Below are 23,405 nucleotides of genomic sequence, written 5' to 3'. Positions count from 1 at the left end.
TCTGATTTTCTTTTTTAGTGCATTGTTCTTACATTCATTATCTTTTCTGATATTGAGATGATATGAATGATAACTACTTTTGAAAATTTCTTCTCCATGCATGGTCCAAATTTTCTTCAGGTTTCTTTTCTGTAGTTCTTAATTTTTTGTTTTGGCTTCATTAATAATAAAGGCTTTCCTCAAGTGATTGAATGTCTTTGACTATTTGTTCATATATGAGAGTGAAGGTTTTCAAAAACTCATGGGAAGCTCTGAGTTCATGGTGTTGGAACTTGTTGGTTGTCGGCCTTTCAATGGTGTGCTGCATTGGCTTGTATCTGCTTGTGAAATGTAGTTGAAATGTAGTTGTTAGCATATCTTCCTATCGCTGAGTTAAGTGACCTCCAGTCAGAGTATTTACATCACAGAAGTTGATAAAGTCTACAAATCAGGGGTCTAGTCCAGAGACTATGCATTTTATGTGTGTCAGAGAATGTCTTCCTTTCCGCTGGGGAGATTGAAGGGCAGCCACTCTTGTTCTGAGAATCTAATTGATTTAGATTTTCAACCAATGCTGTAGTATTTAACTCCTTTTGTTTCTGAGTATTTAATTCTTTTTATTTCCTTGTATGGATATATCACAATTTATCTGTTTACCAGCCAATGGACATTTGGGTTGTCTCTGTTTTAGGCTATGGTTTATGTGTTATTTATATGTTATTTGTATGATATGATTTGATGGTATGATATATATGGTATTTGTAAGTAACTTTTAAAGAAACTGCCAAATTGTTTCACTAAGTGGTTGCACTATTTTACATGCCTTCTAGCAGTGTGTGTGAATCCTGGTTCATCTACATCCTTGTCAACGTAGATTTGTAAAGGATTTTTAAAAATAACAATTCTGATAGATATATAGTAGCATCTCATTGTGTTATTTCTAAAAATAAATTTTATTGTGGTATACCACGTTATGGGATATAGTAAAAAGTGAAACTAATGAAAATGTTCATATATCACAATTATCCATTTTTTGGTTTTGTGGCAAAAGCAGCTAAAATCTACTTATGTAGCTTAAATCCCATATACAGTACAATTTTTATTACCTGTAGTCTACATGTTGTACTTTAGACCTCCACACTTGTTCATCCTACATATTTGCTACTTTGCATCCTCTGACATTTATTTCCCTGTTCTATTCCTCCTACCACTCTTTTGTCCTCTATCCCTGTATATTTTATTTTTTTCATATTCCTTATATTTTCAGGCAATATTTTTCTTTTTGTGTCTGGCTTATTTCACTTAGCTTATTCACTTACCCTGGAATGGTTTATTTCACTTACCCTAGAATGTCTTCCAGGATCATCCACATCATAGAAAATGGTTAGTTTCTATTCTTTTTTAAGGCCGAATAATATTTTATTGTATATGTGTCCCCTGAATTTGGAATCTGGAATTGTGATGCCTCCAATTTTTTCTTTTTTTGGGGGGAGGGTGGGTGGCAGAGGGGACAGGGTCTTGCTCTATTATTGCCCAGGCTGGAATACAGTGGGATGATTATGGCTCCCTGCAGCCTCAACCTCCCAGGATGAAGCAACCCTCCTACTTCAGCCTTCTGAGGAGCTCGAATCACAAGTGTGTATCACCACACCTGACTAATTTTTTTGATTCTTTATTTTTAGTAGACATGGGGTCTCACTGTGTTGCCCAAGCTGGTCTTAAGCTAGTGAGCTGAAGTGATCCTCGCTCCTCCACCTCCCAAAGTTATGGGATTACAGGCATGAGCCACTGAGCCTGGCCTGCAACTTTGTTTTCCTTTCTCAGAATTGTTTTGTCTATTTGGGGTATTTTATGGTTTCATATGAATTTTAGATTTTTTTTTCTATTTCTTTGAAGAATGCCATTGGGATTTTGATAGGGATTACATTGAACCTATATAATGTAAATAAGTCAGATACTTAAAATTTAACATCTCCAAACTAGGAGTCATTGTTTTCTCTCCATCCTGCATTGTCCTCCCTGCAGCAGAATTTGCTCTTTTTTCCATTTCACAACTTAGTTAATATTGTCATTTTTTTCTAATCATGTAAGCCTGAAGTCTGAGTCATCCCTAGACTACTGCTTCCAGTTTCCTGCCTTCTTCCAGTTGATCCATGTGTTTTATTAATTCTTTTAATTAACTTTCAAATAAACACATCCTATTCATTTTCATTGACCCACCTTAGTTTAAGGCTATCATGACCGCTTGTTAGGAATAGCTTGCTATTCATTCTCTTTTCAGAGATGCCTGTGTGCTCTCTGGTACCTCAATTATCTTACTACTTTGTAATTATTAGTTTATATGTCTATCTTTTCCATTACACTATGTTCTTGTAAGGAAGGACCTTGAGTTATGATTTTTGTGCTCCCAGTGCCTAGCTCAATATGTGACATACAAATGGTGTACAATAAATGTTTTGCGAATATGTGAACTAGTTTATCATTAGATATTATCTTTGATAGTTTTGATATCACCATGAACATCAGATAAAGTATTTTTTTTGGCTCTATTTTTGGAAAAGTATCTTTCAGTGCTTTATTTTCCAAAAGTTAAAATGAGTTTCCTTGATTGTAGTTATCAAAAATAAAATAGACTCTTTTATATAGTTACATGTTATCTCCAGAATATATTGTATCGTAAAATCAATGATGACTGCAAAATTGTTAGAATCTTCTCATGGTTTACAGCAGTCCAAATCTTCAATTTTATTTTCAAGTATGAAATATTGATTACATTTTCTTGGTTGCAATAGAACAGCAAAAAGAGTTTATAATCTTCCTAAAATGCAAAATATCTTATAACTTATATAAATCACTGCCACCTCAGAAGGAGTCTGTTAACAGGCATGAGGCAGGTCTCATAAATCGTATTCTTTGGTATGGAATAGAGTAGCTGAATGTTAGTTGCTTCTAATGTTTCAGTAATGACAGAAAGCAATAGGGAATTTTTGAATCCAAACTTCAATGTATGACTGTGGACACACATTTGTTAATAATTTCTGAAGTTATTAATAGTTGCATTCTCTATTAGTTTCTATTTATCAAATAAATGAAGTTGATGTTCTGAAGGAAAATCATGGAAGATGGCAATCATTTTCCACATGGCTAAAATTTTCATCTGCAACTTGCTGCTGGCTGTGGGGCTACCAGGCTTCTTTTTGTTTTTCAAGGCAAGATCCTGCTTCACTGTTAACTCCGCACTTGTGCTTCATTTGCAGCATCTGGCGAGGCCCCAATGTGAACTGCACAGACAGTTCGGGTTACACTGCTTTACACCACGCAGCCTTAAATGGACATAAGTAAGTGCCACTTATTTTGACAGAATCTTGTGTATTTAGTTACATGTGATGAAGTTAATTATGTCTGATGATACCTTTGTCATGTCTCCGTGAGTCCACTGGGCGTAGATGAATTTGGAAAGGGACCAGGTGACAATACTGACAAGTTAGACTTGGTAGGAATGTGGCTGAGTATAATTGTGTGCAGAGTGTAAACTGAAAGAAATGCTCTGAAATACTCAACTATCACACGGGGAAAATGGAAAAATTGACAGGATCATGCTATTCATGTGTAGCTTTGAAGAGAGAATGGGATAAAACCACTTGGTTACACCTCTCTACCTTTTTTGGGGTCTCCTTGTATTCACCCAACATGGTAGCATTTGCTAGGAGGACAGACTTAGCAGATCCCCAGTATTCTGAGCCCTGGTCACTTATATGAACTGCTTAAATACCCTTATTTAGCTAAAATATTTTATCTTTGTCATTCATGATTGTCTTTCTGGTTTTAGATTTCTCAACCCTAAAGTTTTTTTAATGTGTAAAACTATGTGTCAAATAATGTAATAATATACATTGCGGAGAGTAAAAGAATGTGTAGCCATAACAATCTCTGTTTCCAGCATTTTAGCTAGGTATCCTAATGGTTTAGTGACGGAGTTAAAGTGAGATGAGTCCTCTGAATGATTCAGATGTTCTGTCGTCCTACAGAAGAAAAGTGACTCTTTTCCTGCATCTTCTCTTCGTCTCTGTTTTCCCTTTGTGTGAATGATCCAAGTTAGTTTTCCCAGATCTGTATCATTTCATTTCACTTTAGTTTTTTAGATGTGGTAATTACTGCTTTAAAAGTGCTAGTTACAATCTACAGATTCCATATTATTTCTATCAAATTACTAATGTCACTTTTCACAGAACTAGGAAAAAACTATTTTAAAATTTATTTTGAATTAAAAAAAGAGTTCAAATAGCCAAAGCAACTCTAAGTAAAAAGAACAAAGTCAGAGGCATCATGATACCAGATTTCAAACTATTCCATAAGGCTGCAGTAACCAAACCAGCATGGTACTGGTACAAAAACAGACACATAACCAATGAACGGGTTAGAGAACCCAGAAATAAAGCCACACACCTACAGCCATCTGGTCTTCAGCAAAATCAACAAAAAATAAGAAATGGAGAAAGGTCTCTTTCTTCAATAAATGATGCTAGGATAGCTGGCTAACCATATGCGGAAGAATGGAACTGGACTATTACCTTTTACCATATACAAAAATTAACTTAAGATGGGTTAAAGATTTAAATGTAAGACCTCAAACTATAAATAGAATCTTAGAGGAAAACTTTGGAAACACCATTCTGGACGTAGGCCTGGGAAAAGATTTCATGATAGAGACTTCAAAAGCAATTGCAACAAAAAGAAATATTGAGGCTCGGTGTGGTGGCTCATGCCTGTAATTCCAGCACTTTGGGAGGCCAAGGCGGGCAGATCGCTTGAGGCCAGAAGTTCGAGACCAGCCTGACCAATGTGTTGAAACCCTGTCTCTACTAAAATTACAGAAATTAGCTGGGTGTGGTTGGTACATGCCTGTAGTCCCAGCTAGGAGAGGCATGAGGCAGGAGAATTGCTTGAACCCTGGAGGCAGATGTTGCAGTGAGCAGAGATCATGCCAGTGCACTCCAGCCGGGGTGACAGAGTGAGACTCTATAAAAAAAAAAAAAAAAAAATTAACAAGTGGGACCTAATTTATAAACAGAATAGACACATAATATAATGGGAGAAAAATATTCACAAACTATGCATCTACCAAAGGCCTAATATTCAGAATCTACAAGGAAGTTAAAGAATTCAACAAGCAAAAAACAATTATTCCCATTAAAAAGTACGCAGAAGACATGAACAGACACTTCTTAAAAGAAGACATACAAGTGGCCAACAACTGTATGAAAAAATGCTCAACATCACTGTGTGAAAAATGCTCAACATCAACAACTGTATGAAAAAAAGCTCAACGTCAGAGAAATGCAAATCAAAACCACAAAGAAACCATTTAACACCGGTCAGAATGGCTGTTATTAAAAAGTCAAAAAATGACAAATATTGGCATCTTTTGCAGAGAAAAGAGAGTGCTTATTCACTGTTGGTGGGAATGTAAATTAGTTCAGTCTCTGGAAAGCAGTTTGGAGATTTCTCAAAGAATTTAAAACAGAACTGCCATTCTACCTAGCAATCCCATTACAGGGTATAAATCCAGAAGAAAATAAATTTTTCTATCAAAAAGACACATGCACCTTCATGTTCATTGCAGCACTAGTCACGATAGTAAAGATGTGTAATCAATTGAAGTGCACATCAGTGGTGGATTGGATAAAGAGAATGTGGTACATGTGCACCATGGAATACTATGCAGCCATAAAAAGAATGAAATTGTGTTATTTGCAGCAGCATAGATGCAGCTGGAGGCTGTTACTCTAAGTGAATTAATGGAGGAACAGAAAATCAAATACTGCATGTTCTCACTTAGAAGTGGGAACTGAACACTGGCTACTAGTGGACATAAGGATGGCAACATTATAAACTGGAGACCACTACAGGGGTTAGGGAGGGTTGAAAAACTATTGGGTACTATCCCCAGTATCAGGGTATGGGTATCAATTGTACCCCAAACCCCAGCATCATACAATATACCAAGGTATCCCCTGAATCTAAAATAAAAGTAGTAAATGTATGTCCTGAATCTAAAATAAAAGTTGAATTTATTAAAAAAAAAAAAGAATAAAAATGCTAGTTACCTTTTGTTTTCCCACTTAACATTCCTTTTATTCTGTGGATGGAGACTCAAAAGTCTTCTTATACTTAGTCTTAGGCTTGGTCATAAAGCTCTTAATACAAGAAATTTATTTTTTTTTGTTGTTATTGATCACTACAGCATTTTTCTCTTAAAATGTATAAATTTAACACTATCATTTTGTTTAGAAAATCATCTGAGTTACGTAAAATATTATAAACTTTATGTTTCATTATTTAGATTTTTTAGTATTAGAATTCCCAAATAATATTTATTTTTATTCAGTTCCTATTCTGTATTATCTCATATCATCTCATTTAGAACTATCCTGCCAGATCTTTTTCCTGCTCCTTTATAGGATGAAAAGTATGTCCAGATAGCTAAATATTTTAAAGGAGGATATTGCTATTTATTCTTTTTTGTACCTGAATCATAAGGAACAAAGACAAATCAGCCCAAGTCATATAATCCTGATGGTTTCTTGGCTGTCTGAATTGTGGATTCAGGCTACTATCATATTTTTTAGTTCCAATTGGAAAGATAAACTCTATTACATCTAATGGGCAGAATATCTTGGGCCTGACCATTCATTTGAGCCATACTACTTTTCTTATTCTTTCTCAGATTGGCATTGGTAAGTAAGCACTTCTCAAAATAATACTGTCCCAAAATGGATTAGCATTCATATTCCTCCTTGCTTTTCAGTGAAGAATTTAGTAAATATTGATTTATACATGACAGTCTATGAAGTTCTAACTGTTGAGACACATGTTTTTCTGTGGCCTGTGGCAGGTTTGGTACTTTTTGTCAATTTAGAAAGTGACGATAATTTAAGCAAATTGAATAGCAATCATTAAAATTATCATAAACAGAATTTGATTAGATGTATTTTAAGATCCCTTTAATTGCAGATACTATAGGTGAATTATCTATCTGTGCTTTTATCTGATATATTAGGATGTATTAAACAGAAAAGATAAACATTTGATTTATATTTTCTGTTTCATACATCCTAGTAACATTTTCCTCAGTGTCATCCTATAGGCTTTGAAAAAGCAGGAAAATTCTAACCCCACCTCCCTATCTGGGCTAGTTGTGTGACCTTGAGCCATTTACTTAACATCTCTAGCCCTCAGTTCAATAGATTGGCTTAACATTTCTAGCCCTCAGTTCAATAGATTGAATTGATTGGCTCGATAGTCTCCATTGTTTCTTACAATTATGCATTGAATGATACACTCTGTTGGTATTATTTTTGGCTCAGTTATGCACTGTGATGCTACAGTTCTGAAATTGGGATTTTCATATAGAGCATATGTTTCTTAATTATGCATGTTTAAATTATCTACAAACTTGTACAATTAGAAATCACTTATTCTACCTGACACCCCTCACATACCTTATTTTATAGATGGAGAAACTAGGCCCATTTAGATAAGTGACTTAGTGGACGTAGATATTAAAGTGGGGTTCTGTCTAGAGCTTAAGTGTTCTGGTTCTCAGTCTATGCTTTTACCAGTACGCTACATTATCTCCCCTTTGTTGTTAAACTCTCCCTGGCTCCTCTATGTCACATTAGATATTTCTGGCCTGCCTCCCATAATCATTTGTTCTATATTTACATAGAATGCTAATTTTAATATTGGCTTAAAAGATATTTGAAGGAGAAAATAATGTCATAGAATGTATCTCTGAGCCAGAGAAGGATATTTCTTTTATTTGTATTCTCACTTAGCAGAGATAACTAACAAGCATTATATTGTGTTCTTCCCAAGCAAGCCTTGGCAGTCAGCATAGAAACACATGATTTCCATGTTTGTCGCTGTTGTTGTATCCATCTGCTGTAGATTGTTTCCATAAACATTATGATTGCTAGGCTAAAGTTCATGGAATCATAGAACCAGCAGTAATGTTTCAGGGCTGTATAGTTTATGCTTTTTCTTTGAGCACAAACTGTCCTCTACCCCTGACATATAAGCTAAAGCCTTCATACTGAAAATTAAACCAGATTCCCTGATTTTGTACATTTTCATTGGGAGCCATTGTCTTTCAATGCTTGTTAATCCACAAATGAGGCAGCATTTTGTACCTGAAATGCATTGTTTCATATTGAGCAATTCATCTTCAATTAGCCAGATGAGGACACAGTGGAAAATGCACTCTACTGGTGATTTCCTGGGTTATCTGTAATTACAGATTAGAAAATTATTATCACCACAGATTCCACAGAAATATAAACCACCATCAGAGATTACTACAAACAACTCTATGCACATAAACCAGTAAACCTGGAAGAAATGGATAAATTCCTGGACACCTGCATCCCCGCAAGCCTAAACCAGGAAGAAGTCAAAACCCTGAATAGATCAATGAAAAGGGCTGAAGTTGAGGCAGCAATTAATAGCCTACCAACCAAAAAAAGCCCAGGTCCAGATGGGTTCACAGCCAAATTCTACCAGACATACAAAGAGGAGCTGGTACCACTCCTTCTGAAACTATTCCAAATAATCCAAAAAGAGGGAATCCTTCCCAAATCATTTTATGAGACCAACATCATCCTGATACCAAAACCCGGCAGAGACTCAACAAAAAAAACTACAGGACAATATCCACGATGAACATAGATGCAAAAATCTTCAATAAAATACTGGCAAATCAAATCAACAGCACATCAAAAAGCTTATCCATCACAATCAAATAGGCTTCATCCTGAAGATGCAAGGCTGGTTCAACACACGCAGGTCTATAAACCTAATTCATTACATAAACAGAACCAAAGACAAAAACCTCATGATTATCTCAATAGATGCAGAGAAGGCCTTTGACAAAATTCAACAGCTCTTTATGCTAAAAACTCTCGATAAACTAGGCATCAATGGAACGTATCTCAAAATAATAAAAGCTATTTACGACAAACCCACAGCCAGTATTATACTGAATAGGCAAAAACTGGAAGCATTCCCTTTGAAATCTGGCACTAGACAAGGATGCCCTCTCTTACCACTCCTATTCAATATAGTATTGGAAGTTCTAGCCAGAGCAGTCAGGCAAGAAAAAGAAATAAAGTGTATTCAGTTAGGAAAGGAGGAAGTCAAATTGTCTCTATTTGCAGACGACATGATTGTGTATTTAGAAGACCCCATCGTCTCAGCCCCAAATCTCCTGAAACTGATAAGCAAGTTCAGCAAAGTCTCAGGATACAAAATGAATGTGCAAAAATCACAAGCATTCCTATACACCAATAACAGACTTAAAGAGAGCCAAATCAAGAATGAACTGCCATTCACAATTGCTACAAAGAGAATAGAATACCTAGGAATACAACTAACAAAGCATGTAAAGGACCTCTTCAAGGAGAACTACAAACCACTGCTCAATGAAATAAGAGAGGACACAAACAGATGGAGAAACATTCCATGCTCATGGTTAGGAAGAATCAATATTATCAAAATGGCCATACTGCCCAAAGTAATTTACAGATTCAAGGCTATTCTCATCAAGCCACCAGTGACCTTCACAGAACTGGAAAAAAACACCTTAAACTTCATATGGAACCAAAAGAGAGCCCGCATAGCCAAGTCAATTCTAAGCAAAAAGAACGAAGCGGGAGGCATCACACTACCTGACTTCAAACTATACTACAAAGCTACAGTAATCAAAACAGCATGCTAGTGGCACCAAAACAGAGATATAGACCAATGGAACAGAACAGAGGCCTTGGAGGCACCGTCACAACCATCTGATCTTTGACAAATCTGACAAAAACAAGCAATGGGGAAAGGATTCCCTGTTTAATAAATGATGTTGTGAAAACTGTCTAGCCATGTGCAGAAAGCAGAAACTGGACCCCTTCCTGACACCTTACACTAAAATTAACTCCAGATGGATTAAAGACTTAAATATAGGACCTAACACCATAAAATTCCTAGAAGAAAACCTAGGCAAAACCATTCAGTACATAGGCATAGGCAATGATTTCATGACTAAAACACCAAAAGCGTTGGCAACAAAAGCCAAAATAGACAAATGGGACCTAATTAAACTCCACAGCTTCTGCACAGCAAAAGAAACAATCATTAGAGTGAGTCGGGAGCCAACGGAATGGGAAAAAATTTTTGCAATCTACCCATCCGACAAAGAGCTAATATCCAGAATCTACAAAGAACTAAAACTGATATACAAGACAAAAACAAGCCCATTCAAAAGTGGGCAAAGGATATGAACAGACACTTTTCAAAAGAAGACATGTATGAGGCCAACAAACATATGAAAAAATGCTCATCATCACTGGTCAGTAGAGAAATGCAAATCAAAACTACTTTGAGATACCATCTCATACCAGTTAGAATGGCAATCATTAAAAAACCTGGAGACAACAGATGCTGGAGAGGATGTGGAGAAATAACACTTTTACACTGTTGGTGGGAGTGTAAATTAGTTCAACCATTGTGGAAGACAGTGTGGCAATTCTTCAAGGACCTAGAAATAGAAATTCCATTTGACCCAGAAATCCCATTACTGGGTATATATCCAAAGGATTACAAATCGTTCTACTATAAGGACACATGCACACGAAATTTCATTGCAGCACTGTTTACAATAGCAAAGACTTGGAACCAGCCCAAATGCCCATCAATGAGAGACTGGACAGGGAAAATGTGGCACATATACACCATGGAATACTATGCAGCCATAAAAAACGATGAGTCTGTGTCCTTTGTAGGGACATGGATGAATCTGGAAACCATCATTCTCAGCAAACTGACACAAGAACAGAAAACCATATACCGCATGTTCTCACTCATGGGTGGGTGTTGAACAATGAGAACACATGGACACAGGGAGGGGAGCATCACCCACTGGGGTCTGTGGGAGGGAACTAGCAGAGAGACAGTGTGGAGTAGGGAGTTGGGGAGGGATAACATGGGGATAAGTGCCAGATGTAGGTGACAGGGAGGAAGGCAGGAAACCTTACATTACCATGTATGTACCTATGCAACAATCTTGCATGTTCTTCACATGTACCCCAAAACCTAAAATGCAATAAAAAAAAAGAAAATTATTACCATCAAATGATAGGAAAAAAATCATGGTTAATAAGACAAAATTTACTAGCAAGTATTATTTCCATAGATAGGGCAGAGACCTATTTCTTTGTATCTCTTTCTCTTTTAAAAATATGAAGGATTCATTCTCATGTATTTCTACTACAAATTTGAATGCCTTAATTGTCTTCTGAAAAGCAATTGGCTGGCCAGACTACCTGCCTGCCTGCCTGCCTGCCTACCTGCCTACCTGCCTGCCCGCTTGCCTGCCCTCCCTCCATGCCTCCCACTTCCTCTCATCCCTTTTTTCTTGTTCTTCTCTTCTTTCCCTCGTTCCCTCCTTCCTTTTTTTATTTACCCTTCCCTCTTTCTGATTTATCTCCTCTCTTCTTTTCATCCATTATTTTTAGCAATAATCTTATCTTTCCCTGTGAGGATATACTAAAGCTTTATATTCATATTTCAATTCAGTTTTTCTTCTCTACTTAAAAAAGTTTTTTTTATTTATTTTCTTTAAGTTTAATCTTATTGAACTATATTTGGTATATTGTGATGCTTGGATGCTATTTTGAAAAATATCAGCAAATCGTTATAGCATCTCCGAAATATGTATTGCTTTATAAATGCATAAAATATTTTCTATGCTTCTACCTTTTAAAGTATTTAATGCATGCTAGACCTCATTATCTGTAATCCAAATTGTATATCAAGTTGGATGTAGAATCTGTATAATAAGCTATCTGTATTTTTGATTTGACCTACCTTAGATTTTCTAATAAAAGAGGCATACCTCCTCTAAAAATTCTATAATCTGGTCTCTCAAGTTGCTCTTTGAATAACTAGAAACTAGCTTGCTTTTTTCCTGGATAAGGATACAAACTACTTAAAATTTGCCTTTATTCACTTTGTAATCTAGAAATCTATGAGAGAGAATTCAATATGTAGAGACTTCAGTTAGAAAGTGGAATGTATTGTCCTGAAATCTTTTGACCATCTTGAACACACCTGCAACTTTATTCCCATTAAAGAGAAGTAAAAGCGTCCAGAAAATCTGAAATCAAAAGGACCTTATTAAATTTGAGAGTTTCATTAGTTGTTATTCTGTATCCATAAGAAGATGATTTGCATTTATTTTGAAATTCTTTGGACTCAAACAACAAGCAAGAAAGGATGGTACAAAATAAACATCTTTGGTTGTGACTTAGAGAATCTTGCTGTTGAGGCAAAGAAATTTGAAGGTTAAATCTTTCCAGTTTATTTAATTTTGCTCAGAGCATATGCTGAACTTACTGAAAGACATTTTTTTATTAATCAGATATGTATTTATATCTTTCAGAAAATGGATATGAATTAAATATAGCAGCAAAATCAATACTTCTAAAATTCCTGTTTTTACCTGAGCTTACATGTATTAGCTTAAAGCTGCAAAATATTGCAGTTATTTACATTGGATATTATTAAATTTAATTTGATGTTTTACTTTGTTCCTGGAAATGGAAAGTATTTTTTCATTTCCATTTCATTTTTCAAAGTATATTTTCTATATTCTTATCAACCACACTTACTTCATGATTTTAGAGTATTTATTATTTATCAAATAATATTATATTTATCAAATAATAAATGCTGCATATCAGAAAATGCTGCTTTATGTTTAAGACGTAGGGTTTATTTTGCTGTTTGGTATTCTACAGATATTGATTAGCAACATAATTTAATATTTCTTTTTTCATAGTCCCAACAAATATTTTGGTTTTCTAATTTTAAATTTTCAACAAGTTATTGGAGTACAGGTGGTATTTGGTTACATGAATAAGTTTACCTGCACACATGTTTATAGCAATGCTGTTTGCAGTTGCAAAATTGCAAAACCAACTCAAATGTTCATTAATCAGTGAGTGACTGTTTCATGCCACGTAATCAAGCACAGACAATGTGTTCATTTATGGATATCTTCGAATAAGCTATAAGGCTCAACCTACATAATAATTTTAAAAAACACTGTGCAGAAGCTTTTTAAGCTTGGTGTAATCTCATATGTCTATTTTTGCATTTGTTGCCTATGTTTTTGAGGTCTTACCTCAAAAATTATTTGTCCAGGCCAATGTCCTGAGGTGCTTTCCCAGTGTTTTCTCTACTGGTTTCATAGTTTCAGGTCTTAGATGTAAATATTTAATCCGTTTTCATTGAATTTTTGTATTTGGTGAGACACAGGGTCTACTTTCATTCTGCTGAATATGGTTATCCAGTTTTCCCAACTTCACAACTGTCACAATGGGAAAAAAGTCTTTATAAACTATCCATCCAGCAAGAGATTAATAGCCAGAATGTATAAGGAACTAAAAAACTCATAGCAAAAACCAAAATAATTTCATTAAAAATGGGTAAAAGATTATAGACATTTCTCAAAGGAAGACTTACAAATGACCAACAGGTATATTAAAAAATGTTCAACCTCACTAATCATCAGAGAAATGCAAATCAAAAATACAGTATCATCTCACCTCAGTTAAAATGGTTTTTACAAAAAAGACAAAAAAATGATAGATACTGGTAAGGTTGCAGAGAAAGGGGAATGCAGGTACATTATTGATAGGAATTTAAATTAGTACAGCAACAATGGAAGGTAAGTATAGAGGTTCCTTAAAAAACTAAAAATAGGCCGGGTGCAGTGGCTCACACCTGTAATCCCAGCACTTTGGGAGGCCAAGGCAGATGGAACAGAAGATCAGACGTTCGAGACAAGCCTTACCAACATGGCAAAACCCCATCTTTACTAAAAATACAAAAATTAGCCGTGTCAGGTGGCAGGCACCTGTAATCCCAGTTACTTAGGAGGCTAAGGCAGGAGAATGGAATGAATCCAGGAGACTGAGTTTGTAGGGAGCTGAGATCACACTGCTACACTCCAGCCTGGGTGACAGAGCGAGACACTGTCTCAAACAAAACAAAACAAAACAAAAACCCAAACTAAAAATAGAATTACTATATGATTTCACAATGCTCCTGCTGGGTACATATTCCATTCCCCCCCACCCCACCAAAGAAGAGGAAATTAGGATATAAAAGAGATATCTGCATATCTGCATTCCCCAGTTTATTACAGCACTCTTCCCAATAGCTAAGATATGGAATCAACCTGCTTACTATCAAATGAACGGATAAAGAAAATGTGGTACATATACACAATAGAATATTATTCAACCGTAAGAAGAATGAAATTCTGTCACTTACAACAACATGGATGGAACTTGATATCATTATGTTAAGTGAAATGAGCCAGGCACAGGAAGACAAACATCACATGCTCTTAGTCATATGTGGGAGCTAAAAAAGAGGATCTCATGGAAGTAGAAAGTTGATTAGTGTTTATAGGAGGCTTTGAAGGGAAGGGAGGCAGGGGAGAAGAGATTTGGTTAGAATACAAAAATACAGTTAAATAAGATCTAGTGTCTGATAGTACAGTAGACTGACTAAGGTTAACAATATTGTGTAGTTTAAAATATCTAGAAAGGAGGAAATGTGATGCTTCCAACACAAAGAAAAGATAAATGTTTGAGGTACTGGATACCCCAGTTATCTTGATTTAGTCATTACACATTGTATACATAGATCAAAATATTACATTCATCGTAAAAATATATACAACTATTATGTATCAATGAAAAATACTAAGTTGGCCCTCTTCTAAATTAACTATTCTAATTTAGATATTATACCTGAAATTAAAATTTTTCTTAATGAGCTTGGATGAAAATGGCCTATTTAATTCATATTACTTTTGATATCTATGGATATATCATAAAAATGATAAATCATAATTTGTTGATTAATACTTTATTCTAGTTATAACTCAGTAAAACGGACAGATACTTATTTGATCAGAGATACAACTTTATTTCGCAAATATGTTTTAACACTAGAAATCTGAGCTCAGCCAATTCATTACCTGATATCTTTGAATATGATGTAAAGCTCAATTTTAAACACAAATTTGAAAATAAATTTAAATTTTAAACTAAGCACATTTAAACAAAAAATGGGACCCAATTAAACCAAAAAGCGTCTACACAACAAAAGAAATAACCCACAAAATGGGAGAAAATATTTGCAGATTAGGGCTAGTATCCAGAATCTACAAAGAACTTAAAGAAATAAGCAAGAAAAGCCAAATAATCCCATCAAAAAGTAGGCAAAGAACATGAATAGACATTTGGCAAAGGAAGATAGGCAGATAGCCAACAAACATAAAATAGTGTTCAGCATCACTAATCATTAGGGAAATAAAAGTTAAAAACACAGCCAGATACTACCTTACTCTTGCAAGAATGGCCATAATTAAAAAGTCAGAAAAACAATAGAAGTTGGTAGGAATATGGTGTAAAGGGAATACTTTTACACTGCTGGTGGGACTGTAAATTAGCACAACTGCTCTAGATAACAGTATGGAGATTCCTTAAAAAAACTAAAAGCAGATCTGTCATTAGATCCATCAGTCTCCCACTACTGGGTGTCTACCCAAAGGAAAATAAGTCATTATATGAAAAAGACACATGCACACATGTTTATAGTGGCACAATTTGCATTTGCAAAGTCAATGAATGGATAAATAAAATGTAGTATATGTGCACCATGGAATACTATTCAACCATAAAAAAGAAGGAAATAATGTCTTTTGTGGCAACTTGGATGGAACTGGAAGCCATTATTCTAAGCGAAGTAACTAGGGAATGGAAAACCCATGTGTTCTCACTTGTAAATGGGAGCTAAGCTATTTGGATGCCAAAACATACAAAGTGAAATAATGGACTGTGGGGACTGGTGGAGGGAAGTTTGGAGGGGAGTGAATGATAAAATGCAACACACTGGAAAGCGTACACTACTTGGATCATGAGTGCACTAAAGTCTCAGAATTCACCGCTAAAGTCTTAATCAAAAACCACCTGTATCCCAAAAACTATTGAAATAAAAGTAAAAAAGAAAAACATAAATCACAATAAGACATTTAACAAAATATTTAGTTTATTAAAATGAATACATTTTTTAAAACTTAAATAAAAATAATGTGTAGTGAGGATCTTAGTATTTTCCAAAGGCAATTTTGTAAACATACAGATTATTCTTTTCTGATATAGGTATTAGTTGGTGGTAATAGTAGAAAATACAAATGATCAGTAAGTCAGTTTTAAAAATAGACATTTTTCACTGTTGTCATAAATCTCATTGATAAAGAAGAATGAATGTATATTACATATATTATTAGAAAATATCAATAAAATTTGAGCCAAAGAACAAATGAAATTCTAAGTGATTGGTGCAAGAGTAAAAGGAAGTAGAATTGATGATCCTATCAATCTTTTTTTTTCTTTTTACCCTTTGAAAGGAAATGCTTTACAGGAAAAGAAGTTTCAGAATATCTTTTTTTATTTCCTTAGGCGTTAAGAAATGAAATTTTTGTCTTTTCACGGTTGTCTTTGACATTAACTTGGAGAAGTCTGTTTTCTAAATTCTGCATTTTAGATCCAGGTATTGGTGTTTTTTGAGGCCTCCTTCTGTTGCCCAGGCTGGAGTGCAGTGGTACAATCTCGGCTCACTGCAAACTCTGCCTCCTGGGTTCAAGCGATTCTCCTGCCTCAGCCTCCTGAGCAGTTGGGATTACAGGTGCATGCCACCATGCCCAGCTATTTTTTTTTTTTTTGTATTTTTGGCAGAGACAGGGTTTCACCTTGCTAGCCAGGCTGGCCTCGAACTCTTGGCCTCATGATCCACCCACCTCAGCCTCCCAAAGTACTGGTATTATAGGCGTGAGCCACTGCACCTGGCCTATTTTACCTTTTAAATGCTAAAATATTTTATTTTAAAAAGAATCACTGGAATTGTTTAATATTGCAACAATCTGCCTTGAGAACAACTTTGGATTGTGTATATAATTTTACAATTATATCTGTTTCTCATTTGATTCACACCATAACCCTTTGAAACTGGCACTAAGATGTAATCTCTTAATTCTATTTTCATAATATCTGAAAGAGAGACAGAGGTTATTTATTTTGCTCAAGGTAACCAAGTTAGTAAGTACTAGGGAGATGGGACTTCAGATCTGGTTCTTACCTGCTTTTGTTATTCATAGGTATTGAATTCTTATTACCTTATTCAAGTTATTTATTTATGTTGGAATGGAAGACCCTATGTAACAACCATTGCTTGGCAGGAAAATGGGGAGAAGCATGTGCATTGGATAACCTTCAAGTTTCCTTCTGATTTTCTCATTCTTTTTCAAAGATGATTAGCTATAAGCATTTCACTTTTAAAGTGAAATTTATTTTTACTCAGGACAAGTGCTAATAGTGGTATACTGCTTTACTATTTATCAAGTGAATTCTTTTTTATGATCTTGTTTAATGCTATTGCCAGTTTTGAGTAGACATTTTTATTACAGTATCTCCTAAGGAAAAGAAAAGGAAAATGAGACTAAGTACAGTCATGTGTTGCTTAATGACAGGAATACATCCTGAGAAATGTCTCGTTACGTGATTTTGTCATTGTATGAACATCATAAAGTGCACTTACACAAACCTAAATGGTATAGCCTGTCGCACACCTAGGCTACATGATATGGCCCATTGCTCCTGAGTTACACGACTGTACAGCATGTTACTGTACTGAATACTGTAGACAGTTGTAACACAATAGATATGTAAAGTATTTATGTATCTAAACATATCAAAACATAGAAAAGGTACAGTAAAAATGCAGTGTGATAGTCTTTTTGGACAACCATCATACATGAGGGTGCTCTGTTGTTGATCAAATTATCATTATGTGGTGCGTGATTATAATTTCTTCAAGGTCACAGCCTTAGATAGTTTGCATAGCTGGGACTCAAATACAAGTCTTCTAATTTCAGATCTTGTAAAAATAATGCTGGGTTTCAAAGAGAAGTGTTAAAGTTTATTCCTTAATTTTTCAGAAATTATATCAGTAGAAAATTTAGGACCCCTTGGAACTTTCTAAATATTTCTACAACATATTCCTGTTTTTATTTTCTTCATTATTTCCTACATTTAGCAACTAAGTCGAATGTGACTTTAGGACACACTCTGGGCAATGTGTTTTACCATTTACCATAATTTTGTGTTATGTCATATCTACTTTTCTTGTAAGCTATCAAAATTTTAATTTTGCTTCTATTCAAGTTTCCTCCAAATTTTTTCATTTGCATCCAAATGAAAATACAGTTTTGTTTAGAATTACTGCTTTTGATTGTTAGATACATATTTTGATATAATGTATGCTAATAATTATAAATTAATTCTTTCTGAGGTTGAGTAATGCAGTTCAGGATTTTTACTTTGAAAGCCTTGTGGGGATTAGGTTCAAAATTTTATAGGTAGAATATATTGAATATGTGTTGAAATTTGCATTAATGGTGGAACTTGTCTTTTAAATGTTTCATTTGTGAAATAATTTCTTACACTTGGAGAACAAAGGTGAAGGAATACAGAAGTATGAACAAGACATTTAAAGTGTGTTGTGTGCTATGACTGAGAAGTTTTAATTAACTTTTTTTTTTTTTTTTTTAAATTTTTAACCCTGGGCTGGTACTACAGTTAGCTTCTCAGGGTCCCTTACATACTGTGCTTTCTTTCTCTTTTACATGCTCCTTCAATCTCTTATTCCAATTCTCTGTAGGAATGATGTGTAAATTTGATGTCTCCTTGGTATTATGATAACTTTTTTTTTTTTGTAAACAGGGAATATGCTTGTAACTTCAACTTTTCCTTTAAGCTAAATCTTAGTTATGGGCTATCCGGAAAGACTTCTTTAAAAAAAAATGGGAGTTGATATTATCTTCATTTTACTTAACTCATCTAATTAATGAAATAAGTTAAATTTTGCCTATATGAATTATATTAAGTAGTTTAATTGGTTAATCAATGTGCTCTGTGTGTGCATGTGCATGTGCGTGTGTGTGTGTCTGTCTCTGTGCGGCGTGAGGTGATGGTTTTCCAGGTAAGTAAAATAGCCAAATGTTGAGTAAGCAAAAACTTTGAAACCCAATTTTATGTCTTAGTACCTTGAATAATTACTCGAAATTCCCAGCCAGCATCTAGTATTCTTTTTAAATTATTTAATAAAATTTGTCTTGTTCTGCCTAATTTTTTTTTCCTTCTTAGGGACATAGTTCTCAAACTACTTCAGTATGAGGCATCAACAAATGTGGCAGACAACAAAGGATATTTTCCTATTCATCTGGCTGCCTGGAAAGGAGATGTGGAAATTGTGAAGATTCTTATTCATCATGGACCATCACATTCCAGGGTCAATGAACAGGTGCATTTGCCAAATGTTTGCTTGTGCTATAATTTTCTAGTTTTACAAAGGCAAAGCCGTATTGAAAATGTGATTATTGTTATCTTTACCCTGCCAAAGGCCTTTCCACTACTGAATTTCCTGAAGCAAAAATTTGAAAAATTCTTTGGTGTTTGGATATGATGTGCAGGAACTAAGTTGGGCATTTGTAAAGATATTTTGTTAACGAGAAAATCCCACGTAAAGGAAGTAATTGTAATATTTTTGCCTGTCTTATGTAACCATCCACTTTATTATAGCCATTGAATATTTAAAGATAGAACAGAATTCATGTTTATAATGAGAATTAGAATGTTTCTTAATACAATTTTAAATTCTAAAACAATGATATGCCTATCATTTGCATAATGCTTTACCATTTACTTAGCACTTTCATGATTAAGTACTCTGGTGAATCAAAATGCGAAATACAGCATATACAGTTGCTTGTCACATATCGTTAAAAATTTATATATGTATGTGTACACACACAAACACATATGCTCAGAATAAGTTGAATAAAACACACCAGCAGTATGATTCTGTCATATAATGTATCTGTAAGTACACAATATCTGTATTACACATAATAGACATATTTTAAAAATAATGCCATTGTCAGTATTCTAAACAGATAAGAACACAGATTCCAGAAAGTAAAATATGGTCCCCTAATACAGTATGATAACAAACATCTTGAGCTCTGCATGCCCCCTACTGTTCCCATTTTGTAAAACTATATTTGAAAACCAGCAGGCAGTCTAACAATTGAATTATAGTCACGGCATTAAGCTGCAGGTTGGCAGTTGTCCAATATCAATGCAAGTAGGTTACTTTAGGGCAAGCGTATCTAATAAAGCACAATTAGCATATTGTTCAAATGGATGCAGACTTTGCCGGATTTTGACTGAAATTCAGACTGAAGCATAAAAAGTAACAATCGCTGTAAACAGCAAAGTCAAGAAAAACACATATTTTTTCAAGGAAAATATATATGCAGCTGCTGAAAGGACTAATTAGAAAATAATTTTATTAATCTGAAAAGTATCATTAATATTTGTCACAATAAAAATTTCCATGTTTACAGGTTACAAAAATGCAGGATTTTTAATAAAAATGCACCCAGTCTTTAAAACATGACAGACATGGCTATCTTTATCATCATCTCATGCTAAAGGGAAATTTATGTCAGTGCTCTTCCCCAGAAAACCAAAAGTTAGATCATTTATGTGATGAGCCATCTGGTGGTTATTCTTAAAATTGTCTGAATGCCGCAAAGCAAACCTGAAACAATAAAATGGAAAAACAATCCAAGGTTAAACAAGAGGATGTTAGTTTTTACAAACAAAATGTTTTTAAATGACATGAAAATACGAAATAACATATAATATTCATTTACATTTGAATGTGAAAAGTTATGGTATGTTTTAAAGAGAAATACTTGTTTTTGGTAATGTTGAACAGATCAATTAAATTACAAAAAAGTGCCTTTTTAAGGAGACTGTATTCAGAGTTCTTTGTTCACCTCTATTGCTTTGTGTGTGGTTTCTATTGGCAACAAGTTGAAACTTCCTTATGATTTTTATACCATAATTTCAGTATTTTTGTTTGTTTTATATATATATATATATATATATATATATATATATATATACACACACATTCTTTTTTAGTGCTAACCATAGTTTTCCCATTCTATGCCATTTCTCTTAAATTTTTTGATGTGGGATTTTTATTTTTATAGATAATTTTTAACGTTAGCTTTTTTTTCTTCTGAATAGGACAGAACTTCTCATTAATTATAAACTCTTATGTATTTAAGGAAAGAAAAATGGTAATTAACTTTTATTGAGACATAAGGTAAAGTAGGCACTGTTCTAAACACTTCCACCTGTCAAATGTTATGTAATTCTCACGATAATCCTCTGAATTGATATTGTCACTTCCATTTTATAGTTGAGAAATCATGCTCCATAAAACTAACAACTTGTTGAAGGCCACATGTTACTGAGTGAATGAAACTGAGACTGGGACTCAGGATGCTGACTCCAGAGCCCTTTACACAAAGCACATTGGTATTGTCATCCTAAATCCGATCATTTAATGGATTGTTTACTGTATGCCAGGCATTGTGCAAAATACTTCATCTGTGTTATCTTACTAACCTCTAGATTATTATTGCTACTTTATATATGGAGTTACAGCCTTAGAGAGAGAAAGTAAATTGACCGTAACATCACAGCTACTAAGAAATGCAGCCAGTATTCGAACGCAGGTTTTTCTGATCCAAAGCCTAAGCTCTCAACCAGTAATACATTATGTTATGTTAAAATTATGCATTATAGTCAAGGCTTCATTCTGATTTCTGAAAGTTATCTTTGGTTTCTAATATAGCTTTCTTTAAAAATATTTATATTCTACATTATAATATTTAAAGTTTACAAAGCATTTAAAAATGTTATCTCTTTTTGTTTATAAACTACATTATAAGGTTTATAGGGAAAATAATATTCCCATTGTACAGATAAGATAGGTTTGGCGAGATCAAGTAATTTGCATGCTAACACTTCTACCTAGGTCTTGTGCATCATTCTAAACAAAGTGGAGTCCACCCTGATTATTTTTTGAATTTAAATTTCCTTTAAATTAAAAATTTTCAGTTTCTTTAAATTTCATGAATCTTTCCCTTCTTTCACCTTCTCTTCCTTTTTATTTTATTTTAACATTAGGGCAAAACCCACAGGGGCCTTATCTCAAAAATACATTGCCTTGGCATTCGCCAAAACTTGAATCCAACTCTTGTTAGATGTTTTACACTGAAGCAAGATCTTTTGGTAAATGGCTTTTGTCAGCTAGTTTTGTTCTGGAAGCGTCCCAATATTTCTGAGAATGCCCATTTGGTAAAAAAGAAGGAATTAAAAACCTTTTAAGAATACTCTGTGTAGAGATACTAGTAATTATTAATCAGTACTTCTTCACAGCCTATTTATTTCAAATTATATGCTTTTTAGATCACTTGTAAGCATACACAATTACACAATCATGCTTTTGTAAAAGTAACACCATTGTCGTGGCCACTGGGGTGACAATTTAAGTATGTGTTGATCATGGATAAAATCTGTGAACATTTCCTCTGAGTAGGTTTTGAATGATTGAAATAATTTCCCTTGGGATCTGAACAGTGCTAATTGGGGTTATTAAAAATTTTTAATTTTGCTCTTATAATTTCTTAGGCTCAGGGTTCTGTAACAGTAGAGAGGCCTTTGAGGAATCATTATTTCATAATTGGCCTTTCTCTTTTCTCAAAGAGATTCTGTATTTTGAAAAATAAGGTTGAATCTTTTTCAGACCAAGGGGAAATTTGGGTTGGTCCAAAGGTATATATCTATATCATATTTTCATGGTATAAAGTAATAAGATTGGCTGTTTTATAAGCCTGTTAAGAAAGACAGATAAGAAGACAAAGGAGTCTAAACCTGTACATGATCAGTGTTTATGAAGTAGTTTATAGTAATACTTTCAAACCAAGTAAAGAATGACTCCCAACAAATAATGGAAGAAACAGTACCCTCAGCTGGATTCCCCATCTAATAGGTCTTAACTTTTCATTGATTATCTTTAAAGAATAGATTTCCCTTCTGGGTTTGACCTTCAAATGCTTTCACTTAATATTTATAAGAACCCTTTCCTACTGCTATTTTCCCCTTGTCATTCTACTCCTTTTTAAATTTTCAAATCTTCCCCCTGGACTCTCAATTTACTTGCATTCTTCTATCATCCAGGCCAAGCTTGAGTTACTTTCTGGAATATTAAGATTTGTTTGGGTCTGAACCCTCCTTTTCCTTTTGTTTTAGTCAGAACAGCTATCTAAACAGCTACTTCCTATTCTCGGTTGGTGTTTTTCTGAGCAAAATCTCTAGAAATTC

General features: G+C 34.3%; 1 protein-coding gene across 16 annotated transcripts in view; it reads left to right on the top strand.

The window, feature by feature from the left end:
- The window catches only part of ANKS1B (ankyrin repeat and sterile alpha motif domain containing 1B), a 1,267,908-nt gene that overhangs the window by 153,850 nt on the left and 1,090,653 nt on the right, over positions 1-23,405 (top strand). For all 16 annotated transcript variants that reach the window (XM_017511074.2, XM_037734055.1, XM_017511056.2 and 13 more), the window contains exons 2-3: positions 3,237-3,317; positions 19,305-19,461. In XM_017511074.2, the coding sequence (XP_017366563.1) occupies positions 3,237-3,317; positions 19,305-19,461 (238 nt within the window). The remainder of the gene's footprint in view (positions 1-3,236; positions 3,318-19,304; positions 19,462-23,405) is intronic.

This window comes from Cebus imitator, unplaced genomic scaffold, assembly GCF_001604975.1.
Source record: "Cebus imitator isolate Cc_AM_T3 unplaced genomic scaffold, Cebus_imitator-1.0 Scaffold18, whole genome shotgun sequence".
Lineage (NCBI taxonomy): Eukaryota > Metazoa > Chordata > Mammalia > Primates > Cebidae > Cebus > Cebus imitator.
The sequence above is the reverse complement of the archived record's forward strand: the minus strand, read 5'-3'. Positions and strand labels throughout refer to the sequence as shown.